Here is an 18,765-nt window from a genome sequence, read left to right as displayed (position 1 = left end):
TTTTTGAGATTTCCTTTTTTGTTTTTTTTTAATCCCTTTCCCCCTCTTTGGTTGCATTTTCTACCTCGTAAGTACAAGGGAGTAAAGAATCATTTCAAGGTGTTATGTACGCTCTTTCCACATATACAGCGTCGGTATAAAAAGCTCCCACCTCATCGTGATCAGATCATACGGCAACGGAACAGGAGACGAACCGCGGGAGAAACGTCAGGAGAGACACCGACACCAGTATCGATGACATGAGGGAGCTGGGAGCTAGTGTTAGTTCACTGTAGGGGTTAATACTTGTAGACCTATGTCATGGACAGCTGTCCTCTCTCTTGTACCCTTGTATCAGAATGTTATGCATCTGTAATAATATCAATAACATTTTCTGTAACATCCCTATTTTTAATAAACTATATTATTTATTTTAAATAAAACATTTAGAAAATATTCTATTTTTACTAACGTTTTGTATTTTATTATGATGTAGTTTAAGCATTAAAAATATTATTAAATAGGTGTGTGTAAAAAAAAATATATGAAGAATTTTCTAAAAGAGATAAAAATAATAATATAGAAAAGAAAAAAAAGAAGAAGAAGAAAGGATAAGAAGATAAGAAGAAAAGAAGAAAAGATAAGAAGAAAAGAAAAAAAAAAGAGAGGATAAGGTGAAGAGATAAACATTATCTCTTCATTAATTAAGTAATCATGATTTTGATAAGCACATTGTTTGCTTATATATACATATGGAATGAAGGTTACGGGAGGTGAGAAAGTGAGAAAGAAAGAAAGAAAGGAAGGAAGGAAGGAAGAGAAAGAAAGAAGAGAGAGAAAGAGAGAAGAAAGAAAGGAGAAAGAAAGGAGAAAGAAGAGAGAGAAAGTTTAGAGCAAAGATTCAAAGAGATCCTAGTTCTCTACAAATATTATTAGTGTGATCTTCAATCAATAAGGTAAGGGGGGAGTGAGGTTAAACTCTTATATATTAATCTTGATAAACTCATGGGTTTTATATTAATCTTTTATTTATTTTGACTCATATATTATTCTATTTACTTTCATTTAACTTATTTTCACTTATTATCCTCTTATATTTATTTTATTTAATCTTCAATTATATACTGATCCTGTTTATTTATTTATTTTATTTAATCTCCAAATATGTATTGATCCTGTTTATTTATTTTATTTAATCTTTAGTTACGCATTGATCCTATTTATTTATTTTATTTTATTTATTTATCTCCAGTTACGCACTGGTCCTATTTATTTATTTTATTTTATTTTATTTACCTCCAGTTACGCACTGGTCCTATTTATTTATTTTTTTATTTATCTCCAGTTACGCACTGGTCCTATTTATTTATTTCATTCTATTTTTATCTCCAGTTACGCACTGGTCCTATTTATTTATTTTATTTTATTTTTATCTCCAGTTACGCACTGGTCCTATTTATTTATTTTATTTTATTTTTATCTCCAGTTACGCACTGGTCCTATTTATTTTATTTTATTTTATTTATCTCCAGTTACGCACTGGTCCTATTTATTTATTTTATTTTATTTATCTCCAGTTACGCACTGGTCCTATTTATTTATTTTATTTTATTTTTATCTCCAGTTACGCACTGGTCCTATTTATTTATTTTATTTTATTTTTATCTCCAGTTACGCACTGGTCCTATTTATTTTATTTTATTTTATTTATCTCCAGTTACGCACTGGTCCTATTTATTTATTTTATTTTATTTATCTCCAGTTACGCACTGGTCCTATTTATTTATTTTATTTTATTTTTATCTCCAGTTACACACTGGTCCTGTTTAATTTATATTTTGTTATTATATTTATTTATGACGTTCTAATCCTTGTCTAATTATTTATTTAAAGTTCTTGCTTTGATTCTTATTTTATTATTATTTTATAATTAAAAAAAAAATGTGAAGTGAAAGTAAATATTATTTTATTCAGTGAGCTTGAATATAAGAAAATTACATGTACATTTTATTTTATTTGATGTTCTTTGTGTATAGTTTATACAATGACATGAATTGATAGTCATCACATTTAATGACCTTTGAAAATATTCAAGAGTATGTCAGTTGAGTAAGAGTTAAGTCTGGATTAAACCAGTGTCAAAATGGTTGTATTTGGGAAGTCACAGTTTGGTACACTGCGGGATGAAAGGCAGGGACCATGGTGGGGTCTAAGGAAGTTTTACCAAGTAGGTGAATATCTGGATAGTTCAGAATAGCGCACTGAACTAGGATATTCATAGGCCAAACTTGGGACTATCCGATACCTACTCGGCATCGCCAAGGTTAGGTTGTGAGTATATATCTCTTTTGTGAGCCGATGAATGGCTAATATTCTCGAGAAAGAAATAATTATGATTGTACCAATGTTTTATGAGAAATACTCAACTACCTAATCACTTCCCAAAGTAACTTTTGATGTTCAGATTGGATCATCAGAAGTGAAATATGGATCCATATGTCTGGTAAAACAAGATCAAGTTTTGTGGTTGTAGGTCCAAATCTAGGCCCCCGGTGTCTGCGTTGTTTGTTGAGTTTATTAAGATTGATATTTAAGGCTTATAAAGACCTCACTCCTTTCATATTTTTCTTTCATATGTACCTGTTGCATGAGCAGAAGAGGAACCTGCTCAATGAGAGTTGTTCGGGATATTATTGGTGGATCTTCTGAAGATTGACTCATGGATAATTTCTGTTAATATATTTAGGAGATATTAAAAATATAGATAATCTTTTATTCTGATGTAGAACTCTTAATATTTTACAAATACATATTTTTGTAACATTTCATGAACAATTATAGAGATGTATACTATATATATGAATATGAAGTTATGTTATTATTAATGTTCTCTCAAGGATAATCTTATGGAAAAAAAAATTAATTCCATATCTTTTTACCAAATAATAATTATTTAGTATAGTAGTCGGGTGTCACATTTTCCTTTCAGTTTCTCTATTATGTGGTGACACCATACCAGAAGTTCACAATTTGGAAGGTTAAGATACAAATAGAAACTAGCCAAAAGAGATATATGATAACATTCAACCAAAGTAAGAAACACATTTTGGTGAAAGACATGGGGTCACTTTCTTTATCAAGTAACTCAGATGTATGCCCCGTGAGAGCAACGTGAATACTAAAGTAAAGTCAAGCAAAGAAAGCAAAGAAAACAAAGATATCAACGAAAGATGAGTAACTTATTAAGTTCGAAGAAACAAATCTTGAATCATTATAATCCTACCCATTACCAAAAAGCACATAACTTTTTTGCCCTACATCAGATAATCATAATCATAATTTTTGCCCTACATCAAATAATAATAATAATAATAATAATAATAATAATCATTTTCTTTATCAAAATATCATTTTCATTTACTACGTTGTTGGACCATTTCTGTTTTCACATCATCGTCACTGTCTCTGCAACTAAGCTTACATACGTGTAGAAGTTCATTTAAAAAATATCAATATGTTTATTTTTCAACAGAATAGATTATCCTCTTGGGATATAATGCATAAATTATAATGTTTAATTATTTCAAAAGTTTTTACTATTTAAATTAAAACTATATCGGGTATTAATCTATGTTAACATAGATAAAATTATTAACACTAATGAATAGTTTTAAATCAATTTCTCAGCTGTTTTTAAGTTTCTGCATATTTTTACCTATAGGTGCCACTAAAATATAGTTTGACGTTCTTATACTAGTTTTTGCAATTTTATCAAATAAAAAAAATGTATACTGTTCACTTCTGGATGTCAGTCAAAACATTCATGTTATTTTAAAAAAATTAAACTATGTGATAAAGGGCGAAAAACTATCCATCAAGTGAAAAGAATGTTAAGATGCTCATTTGCATTTGAAATTGATCCAAAAATATCATATTTAACCTCTAAAAAGTATAAAATTTTAAATTTTATATAAAAGAAAAAAAAAAGTAATTTTTCGTTACGATAATGCTATGGTGAAAGGTGTGAATTCATCAAAATCGATTTTAATATTTCAAAATATCAATTTTTAATTCACAACCATCAAACACCTTAAATTTATTAGAAAAATAAATTATGATAGACATATTGTGATTTGATTTTTGAAAATAGTATTTACTTTGCTACAAAACAAACAAATTTGTGATTTAATATGGTATGAACTAAACCGACACAGCAAGAATGAGCTGAGAGGAAGATATTGAAAACACAGTATTTGCTTTTAATCTACTTGACAAAAAAATAATATGAAAAACTAGGTTTAATATCTTGTTGTTGAGTGCATTGTGGTTTTGTGCTCATTTCACATCCTCTGGCCCTCGTTGTCCTCTCCAACCTCTCCCTACCCTCCGATTCCGTCGTTGCCATGCTCCCCTCCCGCCTCACCCACGACCTCTTTGCTAAAATCTTCGCCGCCTACTACCACCCTCATCCACCTCCGCTCCACCCCCAATAACAACCCTAATCTCCACCCCTACCCCTATGGCTACAGGTACGTCTTCGACCATGCCGACTCACTTCATCGACAACCTCCTCTACCATCGCCTCACCTCCGACGACATCGTCTAGGACAACGTCTTGGGTCGGCCCCAGACGGCACCGACCACGCCACCCACCTCCACCGACATTCCTTTGAAGAGGTCAAGAAGGAGTTCGACCTTGTCCCCATACTTCCAGAAGCTTCCCTTGTTCGCCAGAAGTACACCAATGAATATGAAGTTGTTGTCAACGAACAAATCAAGTGGGTTGGTTCTCTGCTTCTATCTTTTCCTACTCCAAACTTAAATGCTCTTTTTAGTTATATTCACCAACGATAACCCCTTATAAATTTCACTTTATTTTTATGGGTGGGAGTACATTATGGCTTTTGATTTCATCGTTGCAGATTTTTTAAGGAGTCAAGTGAGGAGGAAAGAGAGCATGTTGATAAATTGATGGAATATCAGGTATAAACCAGTTACAGCTTTTAATCTACACAAAGATTCTATATAAAATTTCAAATGCTAATTTTCAAGATTGCTTTCTAGAAAGCGATACTGAGAAATTTGTTTACGTTAATGTAATTTTCATAACAAACATTGTGGAAAAGTGAAGTTGCAATCTATTGTGATGCCTCTTTCTGAGTTTGACCATGAGGAAATGGGAGATGCCCTGTATGGTTTGTGTGTATGACCCTCTCGTTCTGTTTTTTTTTTTTTTTCATATAATTTATAACCAAACCATTCTCTTTTGGTGCACTGTGTGCATTTATTTTAACGAGAGATGCGTGTTTAGTTTGTATGCACATGTTGACTTAATTTGTTAATTTTATAAAATATATAATTTCTTACCACATTCATTTAATATGTAACAGATGATGTAAAACAACTTGTTCAGAGTTTTCACTTTGCCTGATGAACTTCCCCTATAAATTTCTAAGTATGACACTAAATGTGTTTGTGTTTGTTTCTTGTTGCAGCAAGTGAACTTGCTCTGTCTTTTGGAGAAGCTAACAAATGAGAAGCTTCTTAACTTGCACACTGTAAGATGAGTTTTTTGTTTGTCACATTTATGTCCAATTTGATGTTATTAAAATATGTATTCCTTTCTTTGACCTTGTTACATGTTGTTTGACAGGTTGCCTCAAAGAACAATGATGTGTAATTGACAGATTTTATTGAAAGCGAATTTTTAGATGAACAGGTAATGTGGTGTTGCAAATTAAGGGAGCTTTTGTCTTGTACTTTATTAGATAGATTATTAAGTGACTTTTATCAATATTCAATTGACATACTTTAGATTTTAAATTGACCAAGGAAAAATATTTTATTTTTATTTGGGTAGGTGGAAGCTATTAAAAATATCTGAGTACGTTGCTCAGCTCATAAGAGTAGGCAAAGGACATCATCTTTGAGAAAAAAATTGCAATTTATTTATATTCTTATTGCAACTATAAATTAATTAAGAATTAAATAAATTTAGAAAGTGGGTGATAAATGAAAAGAAAAGATGTTTATGTTTTGATAATTAAAGGAGAGAATATATTGGAATTGGGGTGCCCCATAAAATGTTCCCATTCGTAATCAAGTCCACAAATTGGTCTCCCTTCGTTGCTCCATTTTGTCCACTAGTGATACATTTTTCATTGACATGGAATGACCTCAATTTAATTCACTCTTTTGTTGAAGACTATAGAGTATTATCAACCATGACCTTACTTGTGTGTTCTGACATGACTTTTCCTCTTTCATTACTATTTACTAGTTTAAACTAAAATACTGATTTTTTTTTGAAGGAAAACTTTTTTTTTTAATATATTGTTGAGTTTATTATTTTTTTAATGTGTTAAATTCCTTTCCTATTTGTTCTGCAGGATCTTGGATGAATCACTCCAGCCCCTGATGGATACAATCTAGCTACATGGATGCTTGAGGTTACCACACTAATTGTTGAAGAGAAACTTGGTGTAGACTTGTTTTGTTTTAATTTTAAAATATAGCTTTACATTTGTGCATCTCTTAACAGTGAGCTTGAAGAGAATTTTGACATTGGAATAATTATTAGGACTACTTATGACAGTGTAGTCAATAGGACTTTAATAGGTAGTTGAGTGTTGATTTTTCTCTAATCATTGTACGTAGCAGTCTAGGACAAGCCTCTTGACTGTCCAACTCCTCATTGTATCAACTCTTAATCACTATAAATAAGATGAGCATAAGAAGGATCCAAAAAGCCTTATGAAGATATATTAATCTGTTTTTAATCTTAAGTTGGTATCAGAGCGGGTTTATCCCGCTCTGGTTTCCATCTCGTCTTGTCCGGCAGCACTAATCACTGCTGTCCGCATATGTCTTGCCTGTTTGCTAATGTCCACCTCTGTTTGGAGCTCTCCAACGTGTTAACCACTCTTTTTTGCCAATTTGTCGTCGTCCGCCACCGTCAGCTGCTGTTCGCCGCCGACCGCCGTCAATGGCCACCCTAGTTTTCGCCGGCGACCACTAAATCTGGAGCGCCTCTCCGAGCGATAGCCACCCCCGCCGGTGCCGGATCCAGACTCCCATTCACGCGCCACATCTCTCTCTGCTTCGAACATGCGCTTGAAGTCCACGCGCCACCATCCTCTTGTTGGATCTTCACCACACCACTTCCATAGCTCTTTCCGAAGTCTCCTCTGTCTGTTTTGACCCTTAAAATTCCATTTCGGTGAAGTCCAGAAGCCTCCCTTGCGGAAATCTCCCTAGGGTTTTCAAAAATCCTCACTGTTTCTGCATCTTCTCTTTGTTTTCTTTGTCCCCTTGATCTGAAAAGGCCATTGGAAGTGTTGGAGGTGCTATTTCATTCTTTGGAAGCCCTACATCCCTTCCGAGAAACTAAATGGCTGAAATTATCTATCTTGGTCTGTTGCCGTCTAAATGTGGTTTCTTTGTCAAGGACATCACGACCACCTTGAGAAAGATGAAAGCCATGTACTTACTGAAAAAGCTAAACAGTGGAAACAGGCAGATTTCCAACTATGTGCTTTGTTGTGGCAGTCGGTGGAACCAAGACTTTTGATGTCCATCAGAGCCTTCAAAACATGTCACTCCTTTTGGAAGATGGCTCAGAACATCTATGCCAATGATATCCAACGCCTCTATGATTCGACAAACAAGCTGACATCTTTAAAAATGACCAACCATGATATGATCTCTTAATGAATGAAGCCCAACCGGCTGTTCAAGATGTTCATGTCATACAACAAGTTCTCCCTATTCCAGTGGTTGAGTCAAATATTTCCAATGTCTCTGTCAATCCAGGTCTTGATCAAAGTCCTCCTGAACCATCATCTCCACCTATTGATACCTTACAACACATGACCCCAATGGATAGTCCAGTTTTCCAAGAACATGGTGAATCCCTTACTTCAGATTCTCCTCCCTTGTCTCTTGATACCACGACTCTTGGTGAAGGTGATTCAGTTACATACGGATTTATTCTGTATGTAACATTACATATGGAATTTTTTTCGTATGTACAATTACCTATGCCGGTTTTACATATGGATTTTTTTCCGTATGTAATCCATCGAAATTGTTGAATTACATACGGATTTAGGACATTATATACGGATTTTGTCTGTATGAAAATTAGATTTTTTTTTTGTACTGATTATATTTGAGGTATGATTCCTTTTTGTCTCCATATATTTTTTTTACTCAATTGGGTTTTTATATTCTTTGAGACAATGTGATTTCTTCCAGGAAGTGATCTCCTCAAATCCTTTTTTTCTTTATTTATCCACTTGTCTGATGACACAATCTTATCAATATTGTCTTCTTCAGTTCTAAGATCGTTTCTTTCATATCCAAGATTTTTTTTTTCTATGGTGTCATTAGAGATAGACACACGAACCTAGTTGTGACTTTTAGATTAAGTAATTTATTGGATTGAAACCTGATAAACTTCTGTTAAAAAAAATAAGGAGGAAACAAATGTATAGGAATCATTTTAATTCCTAGGATACGTATAAAAATTTTAATTTCAAGACCTAAAATTTGTAGTATCTAATAGCAGATCTCCAGTAAAAATCTTAAACCTCAAATCTATTATTTATAAAAATCTTATGATAACATCTCAACATGAGGAAAGATTTGTATTTTATAAAATGTGTTATATTTTATATATTTGTTTTTAGTAAAAGGAATTTATAAGAGTACCTGAAAAAAGTTATTTAAAATTCTAAAGCTAAATCTATAGCTCACACAGAGCTACCCTAACCCTAACGCTTTGCTCTCAAGCGCTCCTGTTAAAGCCTTTGCTCTGAAATCCTGCACTCTCAGCCCCTTTGTTTTGAAGCCGTCGCTCTCAAACCCTTTGCTCTCACACTCTTCGTCAGACACTCATCTTGGGCCACTCTGTTTTATTTTGGCAGGTATCAATAGCTTTTTTTCATGCTATGTATGTTTGTTTGTCCTTTTGATATCTGCTTATGTTCGGATTACAAGCAACGCTTCGCTAAAATTCGTTTGTTTTTTTTTTTTCTTTTAGGTATTGTTGGTTCAATAATGGCCAAAGAAGGCAGTCGGCCTGACACTTCTGCTCTCGTATCCGGTGCTTTCTAAGGTTAGTTTTTGTGAGGTCAACTTGTTTATCTGGGTGCTGTTGTTTTTGTTATGCTTCGTTTAGTCAATTGTTAGAATAGAATATAATTATAGATTATAAATATTATAGATAATCAATTATTCTATTCAACATTTTGATTCAATTAACTATTCTATTACTTTATCTCTTTAATATGGTATTAGAGTATTTCAAAATCTATCATAGTCTATATTTGAGTTTATCGTGCTATCTAGTGTTGGGTCCCCTAGATTCCCATGTCCTCGATGGTGATGAGCGCAAGAGAATGTGTTGTATTGTAGATCCCACATTTGCTAGAGGAGTAAGTTCCAATACCTTTTTATGGTATCACAAGTGATTTTTCCACATTCATTTCAATATTTTTTTTTATTGATAGAGAACCAGAGATAATAGAAAAATTGAAAGGAAAATGTTATTGATATTATTAAAGATGCATAACATTCTGTGATACAAGGGTACAAGTCATAGGTCTACACGTGTTAACCCCTACAGTGAATAACGTCCCTCATGTCTCTCTAGGTGTCTATGTCTCTCCTGGCGTCTCTCCCGGTCCTAGCCTCCTGTTCCGTCGCCGCATGATCTGATCGCGACGAGGTGGGGGTTTTTTATACCGACGCCATATGTGTGGAAAAAGGGTGCGTAGGGCCTTAAAATGATCCCGTACTCCCTTGTACTTACGTACAAGGGTAGAAAATGTAACCTGGTAAGATTAGATAAAATTAAATATACGTCAAATGAAGTTATATATTAATATTTATTTAATTATTAAGCATTATATACTACTTACCCTATGCAGAGGGTTGTCTGGATCAATCACGTCGAACGTTCCCTCATCCAGGTCTGTAATAAGCCCAGAGACACCGCACTTGAGAGTGCGGCAATAATCTTTAAATAATTCTGATATTTGCATAAAGAAACATCTAATCTGAAAAAAAATAAATAAAAATGTTAATGCTTATCTATAGAATTAACAATGTATAAAATTAACAAAACAATTACTTATAATGTTACTACTTCTTTACTTACCTGCACTGCCGTCAAGGAGATACGATGTTGTTCTCTCAAAGTAGCAGAGAACGTCTCACACTCTTCTAACGAGTAGTGGGATGAGATGATATCCCTAATATAAGATTTTTTTGTGGTGGTTAAATTAACCACCATGTCTAATAAAACCCGATAAGTCTGATCTAGTGTTTGTCCTAAATCAGGGAATTCCTCTGGAGGTGGAGGAGGCGGGTTCTGCACACCATGTGCATCGTCTGCATGTGGAGGAGGCGGGTTCTGCACACCATGTGCATCGTCTGCATGTGGAGGAGGCGGGTTCTGCACACCATGTGCATCGTCTGCATGTGGAGGAGGCGGGTTCTGCACACCATGTGCATCGTCTGCCATTGTATCCCTGTCATGGCACATTTTGGAAATAACATTCAATTAAAAATCAAAACAATAAGCAATTTAAACATAATATATTATTTTTTCTAAAGTACCGGGTAATTTAAAGCAATCCACAACAAAATAATCATCACATTATATAAACCAAAAAGTAAAGTCAATAACACACTCATCTTATCAATGGTTTTAGTGTATGTGGTTTGGTTTTATTCTGTTTGGTTTTATGCATTAGTCTGCTGAACATTCTGTTTCTATTCTAAATGTATGTGGTTTGGTTTTAGTGTACTAACTGACTTTTGTCATGAACCCAAATTGATCCATATATTAGTTTTACATTGACCCATTCTGCCACTTAGGTTTCATGCTATACTGGTTTGAATTCACGTTGCATAATTCTGGAGCAGCATTCAATTCTCCTTTCCATTTCTCCACTGGGACTTGATTTTCAGCTCTGCATGTGCATCTGCATTTCTGCAATTGTTCATTCTAGTTTCATATTATAATAGTGCTGTCACAATCTAGGTTCTGCTGTCATACTGCCATAGTCATATTCGTTTTTCTGCTGTCACAGACCCAATTCTGCTGCCATTGGGTCTCATGTGCACTGTCATCTAATTTCATGCAGCATTCATTGTGCACATACATGCATCTTCACTCTAAAGTACTTACTCTAGATCACCTTAGCACTCATGCATAGAGACTGTCCATGCTTACAAAGTTGCATTGCCGTTCTGCGCCCAAAATCTGCATTCCATTATGATAGGATTGATAATTGCTGGACTTAGCTAACAACCTGCTTTATTGAATATGGGTATATCTCCCACTGCAGTAACAGGGAGAAAATCCCAAGAACTTGATTCTTACACACACTTTGCACCAAACTCTGAGAGACCCTCTCTCAGCCCTTCCCACGCTTCCATAACCGAAAAACAGACTTAACAAGAAAAACACCTAGACCTTTAATAGACTTATATAGGTCTGTTACAGTTTACATTCCTAACTGTTTCTAACTGTTTCAACTGTTTGTTTGGCCCTCCTTTTGTACACAATACCATATCTATCATTACCCCCTCCATGGAGTTTCACCTTGTCCTCAAGGTGAAAGTCGGGGAACTCCCTAGAAATGCACTCAGCTAATTCCCAACTGTTGTCTGAGGGTGGAAGATCCTTCCACTGAATTAAGACTTCGAGATCTACTTGGGGTGTACGCCTAACGTCCAACAAGTGCTCAGGACCAACTTCCAACACATAGTCGTCAGCCAAAACTGGAGGCAAGGATTGAGGCACTGCAGGTGGTTTAACAGCTTTCTTCAACGAGACATGGAATACGGGATGTATTCTGCTATGGGGAGGTAAGTCCAGCTGGTAAGCGACCTGACCAACACGAGTAAGCACCTGATAGGGCCCATAAAAACGAGGACAGAGCTTTTCATTGGGTCGCTTAGCCAAGGACCTAAGCCTATAGGGCTGCAACTTCAGATAGACCCAATCCCCTACCTGATATTCCACCATTCTACGATGTTTATTGGCCTGAACCCGATTCTGATCCTGGGCTTTACAGAGGTTCGCTTTGAGTTCCTGAAGCATATCATCTCGTTCCTGTTGTAGCTGATTCACACTAGCAACTTTAGAAGGAATTGTAGTCCCTTTTAGAAGTAGAGGAGGGTCACGTCCGTAGAGAGCTTTAAAAGGAGTCATTCGTGAGGAAGCATTGTAATTGGTGTTGAACCAAAATTCTGCCCAAGGCAGCCACTTGGGCCATTGTTTAGGTTGCGTCCCCGTCATGCAACGAAGATACGTTTCCAAGCAACGGTTCACTACCTCGGTCTGGCCGTCCGTTTGTGGGTGGTAGGCGGTACTAAACTTCAGCTTTGTCCCTGCCTGTCGAAACAATTCACGCCAAAAGTTGCTTAAAAAAAGTTGATCGCGATCAGATACAATGGTGGAAGGAAACCCATGAAGCTTGACCACTTCTTTAAGAAATACGTGAGCCACCTCTGCTGCTGTGTAAGGATGAGAAAGGGGGAAAAAATGTGCATATTTGGTCAATCTATCCACCACCACGAAAATGGTATCTTTCCCTTGTGCCTTAGGTAACCCTCCTATGAAGTCCATTGAGATGTCCGACCACACAAGCGTGGGAATAGGTAGAGGTTGGAGTAACCCTGCAGGAGCCAAGGTTTCTGTTTTATTACGTTGACAGATCTCACACTGCATGACAAAGTTTTTGATATCCTTCCGCATACCATCCCAATATACCACACCTGCTATCCTTTTCAATGTTCTGAAATAGCCGCTATGGCCACCAAACGGGGATTCATGCAGATCCTTAATAATAAGAGGGATGCGGGAATAAAGCTTTGGTAACACCAATTTCCCTTGATAAAACAATCTGTTTTTCGTCCATTCATATCCAGGGTGAGCCTTCGAATTTACCATAAGATCCTGGATTAAGGAGGTAAGTTTAGAATCTTGATGAACTTCCTTTTCCCAGGCTTCCCACTCATCAATATGAAAGCTGGATAAAGCGAGGAAATGCCCCTTTCTTGATAACGCATCCGCCACTGTATTTTCCTTTCCTGGTCTGTAAGTGATTTCGAAATCAAACCCAATTAATTTCGAGGCCCATTTGAACTGTTCCTCCGTTAATAGCCGCTGGTCATTGAGAAATCGCAAGCTTTTTTGATCTGTAACTACTATGAAGTGACTTCCCATCAAATAATGCTTCCATTTATTTATGGCTTGAACCACCGCCATAAGTTCCCTTTCATAGATAGATTTGTTCTGGCTTCTTTCAGACAAAGCTTGGCTCCAAAAGGCCAGGGGTTTTCCCTCCTGCAACAAGACAGCGCCCAAGCCTTTACTAGAGGCGTCTGTTTCAACAGTAAAAGGCTTGGAAAAATCTGGAACTGTTAAGATAGGCAGCTGAGTAACAGCCTGTTTTAGCGTCTCAAAAGCTTGTTGAGCTTCTGCTGTCCAAAGAAACCCTTCCTTGGTTAATAATTTGGTTAGAGGTTTAGCAATGCTCCCATATCCTTGCACAAAACGCCGATAGTACCCTGTGAGACCCAAGAATCCCCTCAAAGATGTAGGATTCTTAGGGACAGGCCACGTTTGCATAGCCTCAACCTTTTGAGGATCTGCTGCTACCCCTTTACTAGAAATAATATGGCCCAAATATTCCAAACTAGCTTGCCCAAAACTGCATTTTTTCTTATTCAATCGCAACTGATGACGTTGCAGTACCTGCAAAACTTCTGTCAAATGAGTTGCATGCTGCTCTAAGGTGGGGCTGTAAACCAAAATATCATCGAAGAAAACCAGCACTGATTTCCGTAGATAGGGCTTGAGAATGTCATTCATTAGGGATTGGAATGTAGCTGGTGCATTAGTCAACCCAAAGGGCATGACTAGGAATTCGTAATGGCCTTCATGAGTGCGGAAGGCAGTCTTCTCAACATCACATTTCCTCATCAAAATTTGGTGATACCCGGATTTCAAATCTAATTTCGAAAAGAGCACAGCCCCAGCCAATTCATCCAATAATTCCTCAATTACAGGGATTGGGAATTTATTAGGGATGGTAATTTTGTTTAAAGCCCGATAGTCGACACAAAATCGCCACCCCCCATCCTTCTTTCGAACCAAAATTATGGGGCTTGAATACGGACTGATGCTAGGTCTAATAATCCCAGCATGAAGCATCTCTTGTACCAAGGTCTCAATTTCATTTTTCTGCTGATGGGAGTATTTGTAGGGTCTGAGGTTAGGGATTGTAGCTCCCTGCTGGAGGTGAATAGCATGATCATGATTGCGGCTAGGGGGTAAGCCTATGGGCTCTTGAAAAACTGTCTCGTGGAGCTCTAAAATTGGAAGCAATGTAGCAGGGATATCTAGAGTGTGGTTGCCCTCCTTTTCTTCTCCCCATTTCAGCAGAAAACATGATCCTTCGTTTCGCCATTCGTGCAGCAGAGTTTTCAAGGAAGACTGCGATTTTGATAAGGTTGGATCTCCTGTGATAAGCCTCTCTGTATCACCCTTCCTGATGGTTAACTTTAACTGACCAAAATCTGCCTTGACCTCCCCAAGGCTAGCCAGCCATTCCAGCCCCAACACAATGTCTGCCCCACTCAAATCAAAGACGAAAAATTGTTGTTGAACCTGGAATCCCTGTAAATCCAATAAAAATCCTTGGCATTTACCTTGGCACCGTACCTTGTGGCCATCACCAACTTCCACCACGAATGGAGGTGTGTCTTCCTGTTGCAGCCCACATCTAGAAATAAGGTTGGAGGAAATAAAGTTGTGGGATGCACCACAATCCAGCAACACCACTACTCGTTCAGATCCAATACTACCCCATAACTTCCAGGACTTCTTTGTAGTGATCCCAGCCATGGTGCACAAGGAGAGTTGCAAAACTTGCCCCTTTGCAGCCCCCATTTCATCATTGACCTCAGGTTTGTCTTGAACACCCTCTAATCCCGTCATTTCTTCCTCTGTTAACAACAACATGTGGAGTTGTTTGTTTTTGCAAATGTGGTTAGGGCCATACTTCTCATCACACCGAAAACAAAGGCCTCTCTTGATCTTGTCTTGTAACTCAGCCTCAGACAATTTCCTAAAGGGTGCTCCTCTAAGACGTTGCCCTCCTGATGTGTTGCTGGCAATACTAGTGGTCTCCCCCGATTTCCCTTTTCCGTCATTGAAATTGACAGAACTTCCTGAGGCTGTTGGCTCCCTGGAAAAACTTCTTGTCACTGTATAAGGTTTGGAGGTAGTGGTAGACCTATTCAGAGATGAATAACCTGCCTTCGAATGCACGCGAATCTTCTCCTCCACCATTTGGGCTTTAAGCATTAAATCTGCCAGCGTAGCAGGGTCATACAATTTGACTTCTGCCTTAATGTCATCTTTCAGACCATTCAAGAAGATCCCCACCAAGTATTCTTGCTCAATTCCCTTCAAGAATCCTACATACATCTCAAACTGCTCAATATACTCATCAACCGTTCCATTCTGACTTAAGCCTATCAAGATTTCAAAAGGGTTCCGTAACATAGTTGGTTGGAACCTTCTAACCACTGCTACTTTAAACTCTTCCCAAGAAGGGGTCTGATGACAGGTTTCCCACCACTGAAACCAATTGAGAGCTTTCCCTTCCAACGCTACCATTACCGCCTGCATTTTTTCCTCCTCCGACACAGCCTTCAATCGAAAATATCGTTCTAAACGATTTGTCCAGCCATAGGCCTCCTCCCCCACAAAAACTGGAATATCCAGTTTCCTCCAGCGCGACGGACACAATCCCATATCTGTTTCCTCCTTCTGACGATCATGAGGACGAAAATGTCCTGTTGAGGACGACTGCCCTGTTGGCTCTCCCAAAGATATCTTCTCCACCAGCCCTGAAACCCCTCGCAGCAAGTCTTCAATGCGTTGAAAGCGATCATGATTCTCATTATCAGTTTTATCACGATCTTGCGCCATTTCTTGGAGCAACTTTTCCAATCCATCCAATCTTGCCTCCATTCTTGTATTCACCATACCCAGGTGACGCTGTGACCACAGTGCCAAGATCCCAGCTCTAGATACCAATTGATAGGATTGATAATTGCTGGACTTAGCTAACAGCCTGCTTTATTGAATATGGGTATATCTCCCACTGCAGTAACAGGGAGAAAATCCCAAGAACTTGATTCTTACACACACTTTGCACCAAACTCTGAGAGACCCTCTCTCAGCCCTTCCCACGCTTCCGTAACCGAAAAACAGACTTAACAAGAAAAACACCTAGACCTTTAACAGACTTATATAGGTCTGTTACAGTTTACATTCCTAACTGTTTCTAACTGTTTCAACTGTTTGTTTGGCCCTCCTTTTGTACACAATACCATATCTATCACATTATGTAGAAATTCATTGCTGTCACAGATTTGTTAAATGCTGCCATCTAGGTTTCATGCAAGTTTTCTGGTTTAAAGCTTATTTTGCATTAAGTTTTAGTATGAAATGATAATCGTGCGAGAAAATTGAGCTCATACTAACAGATTCAGAAAAATATATTGTAATTGTCATCATACATTACAATAACTGAGTGTGTTAATGATGGTCCTTCAAACTGGCTGATAAGAAATATATAGGAAGGTAAGTTAATCCATGAGATTGCAAAGCACTTACATCTTTTTATAAGGCCAGTAAAAAATTTACCTATAAAACAATGTACTGCGAGTATAAGAGCATGTCATTATTTAGATAAATAAGTCAACAAAAACTGAGCTTTTACCTAGGTAGCTAGATGCATCATTGACCCTAAAGACACCCTTTTCAATTAAAAGCACAATATATACTTTAATTCAGATAAGAAGCGGCAGTCTTTTCCTATCTTATTTTCTTTATACCATCACATATATTTAGCATCTAAACTATAAACCTGATTACTTGGATCTCTATTTCATAACCTTTGTAAACCTGTGTACCTGAGATTTATCCTATGGTTAGTCGGAAGTCCTCCAAATCCTGCAAGCTATTTCACGCACCAGTTCCAACTACATCCAAGATTTTGATGTCCTTCAAAGTTCAAACAGACTAATCAGTCAAGTGTTATGAAAAAAAAATTCTAAGACAATTTATCTAGTTAATATGACAACCACAATGTCTACCAATAACTAATCATAAATTGATACAGATTTATTTCTTATAATAATTTTATACTTTTCCAGTAATTGTTAAACCAGTTGAACAGTAATTGCTCAAACAAAAATGCTTATTGTAAGTGCTTATCAATCAAATGTCTCCAACTTTTACATCTTAGCAATCTTGCATGTAATGGTAAAATTGTGATTGGACACAGGAGAGTATCAGGGAAGCAATCAATTACTGGCGCAACTCTGACCACCAAAGACAGTAAATTCAAAATCTTTCCAGCAACAAACTTCACTTCATCGCGCTTGCACATACCCCCATAGTAAAAAAGATTCAATATTGAAAAGAAAGATGCAACCTTCAACATGCAAGAATCGACGAAAACATGTAAAAACAAAAATGGCGAATTAAGAAAGGAAGAGGTTTATTTGGTAACAGGTAGATGGCGAGAAGAGCGATACCTACCAAATCTAAGCCCGTGGAGTGTTTTTCACTTGATGAAGAGAGGGAGACAGTGAAAAGGAAAGCCAGGGAAAATTGAGGGTGAGCTTTTTCAGGAGAAGGCTAGTGGGGGCTATGGGCAAGATTGAAATTGCATGAGAGTGAAATTGGAGAGGAAATAGCGCGAGGGTACAGGAGAAAAAAATAAAGGAGGGAAATGAAATAGAAAGCGAATTTTGACTATTTATATTTTTTGAGTCTCAACACCAAGTCAAGAAACAAAGTTTCGTATTTCATGTTTTTTTAACATTTATGAATGTATGAAGAAGTGTAAAAATAACACAGCCCAAAGGAAAGGTGTAAAATATTAGTGTTATTTTCTCTCATTTCACATATATGAAAATTACTCTTTCCATTCATTTGATTATCACTCTGTTTACTGAACTAATGCCTCTTTGCTAGAGTATTTGTTTAGTTTTGCTTTTTCACTGTGAAAATATACTACAATAAATATTGATGAAAAAAATATATTTTTAAAAGTATTCAATGATTGAATATGATTTCTTGATTAATGTTACCAAATGAATAGTATAATTATTTGGTCACTTATCAATTTTTGGTGAAAGAAAACTTGAAAGCATATAAAAAATACTTGAATATAACTTGAGGGGCAGGGTCCACAATTATTATGTGTTGTGGCTATGATCTCACTTCATAAAAGTAGATGAGGACAAAGTGGTCTTGTAAAAGGTTGAAATCCCATAAACAAATATAAATAACATATATTAAGTAGACATGACTGACAAAATTTGAGAAATTTCCCTATTCAAAGAATATCTAAAGAGAAAAAAAAAATCTATTAAAAACAACTCTTAAAACCATTTTTATTCCAAATATCAATTCTAATTAGAGAAAATATGTCAAATACACAATTTCAAATAAATACTAACACATATACATATCATTGTATCAAATAACATCTATTTAAAAATTATATTATTCACTTATAATTATTTAGAAACTACAGTGCAAATAAAACAATTAATTTCAAACCGTTTAGAACCATGTTAACATTGCGTATCATCTTACGTACCTATGTGTTCACGTCCAAAACACAGTTCTGGAAAATTACAACAAAATAACGCTTATTCATGCAATTAAATCATTCAAGC

The 18,765-nt window shown here is 36.4% G+C and overlaps 2 protein-coding genes across 2 annotated transcripts; one reads left to right on the top strand and one right to left on the bottom strand.

Annotated features, from left to right (window-relative positions):
• Positions 1-4,281: 4,281 nt before the first annotated feature.
• On the top strand, positions 4,282-18,020 carry LOC114192757 (ferritin-1, chloroplastic-like; the record flags this gene model as incomplete). The annotated part of the gene is made up of 7 exons (XM_085675524.1): positions 4,282-4,757; positions 4,902-4,962; positions 5,475-5,537; positions 5,633-5,698; positions 6,369-8,906; positions 9,023-9,097; positions 17,361-18,020. Coding segments are annotated over 4 exons (627 nt in total), but the record flags the coding sequence as incomplete, so codon positions are not given.
• LOC114191455 (uncharacterized) lies at positions 9,633-10,507 on the bottom strand. Its single transcript, XM_085676081.1, has 3 exons — positions 10,142-10,507; positions 9,903-10,040; positions 9,633-9,815 (listed from the first exon to the last, which is right to left on the bottom strand). Exons 1-3 carry the CDS (start codon positions 10,505-10,507, stop codon positions 9,639-9,641), a joined length of 681 nt encoding a protein of 226 aa, XP_085532207.1. The 3' UTR covers positions 9,633-9,638.
• Positions 18,021-18,765: the final 745 nt, after the last annotated feature.

The sequence above is a fragment of the Vigna unguiculata genome, chromosome 7, assembly GCF_037176805.1.
Source record: "Vigna unguiculata cultivar grain cowpea cultivar isolate G323 ecotype 2 chromosome 7, ASM3717680v1, whole genome shotgun sequence".
In the NCBI taxonomy this organism is placed as follows: domain Eukaryota; kingdom Viridiplantae; phylum Streptophyta; class Magnoliopsida; order Fabales; family Fabaceae; genus Vigna; species Vigna unguiculata.
The sequence above is the reverse complement of the archived record's forward strand: the minus strand, read 5'-3'. Positions and strand labels throughout refer to the sequence as shown.

Bases quoted from the DNA above. Each gene is read 5' to 3' on its own strand.
- LOC114191455 (XM_085676081.1), bottom strand. From the start codon at position 10,507: ATGGCAGACGATGCACATGGTGTGCAGAACCCGCCTCCTCCACATGCA. The intron at 10,041-10,141 runs GTAAGTAAAGAA...ATTTTTTTTCAG, and splicing joins TCTCCTTGACGGCAGTGCAG to ATTAGATGTTTCTTTATGCA. The intron at 9,816-9,902 runs GTAAGTAGTATA...TAATCTTACCAG, and splicing joins CAGACAACCCTCTGCATAGG to GTTACATTTTCTACCCTTGT.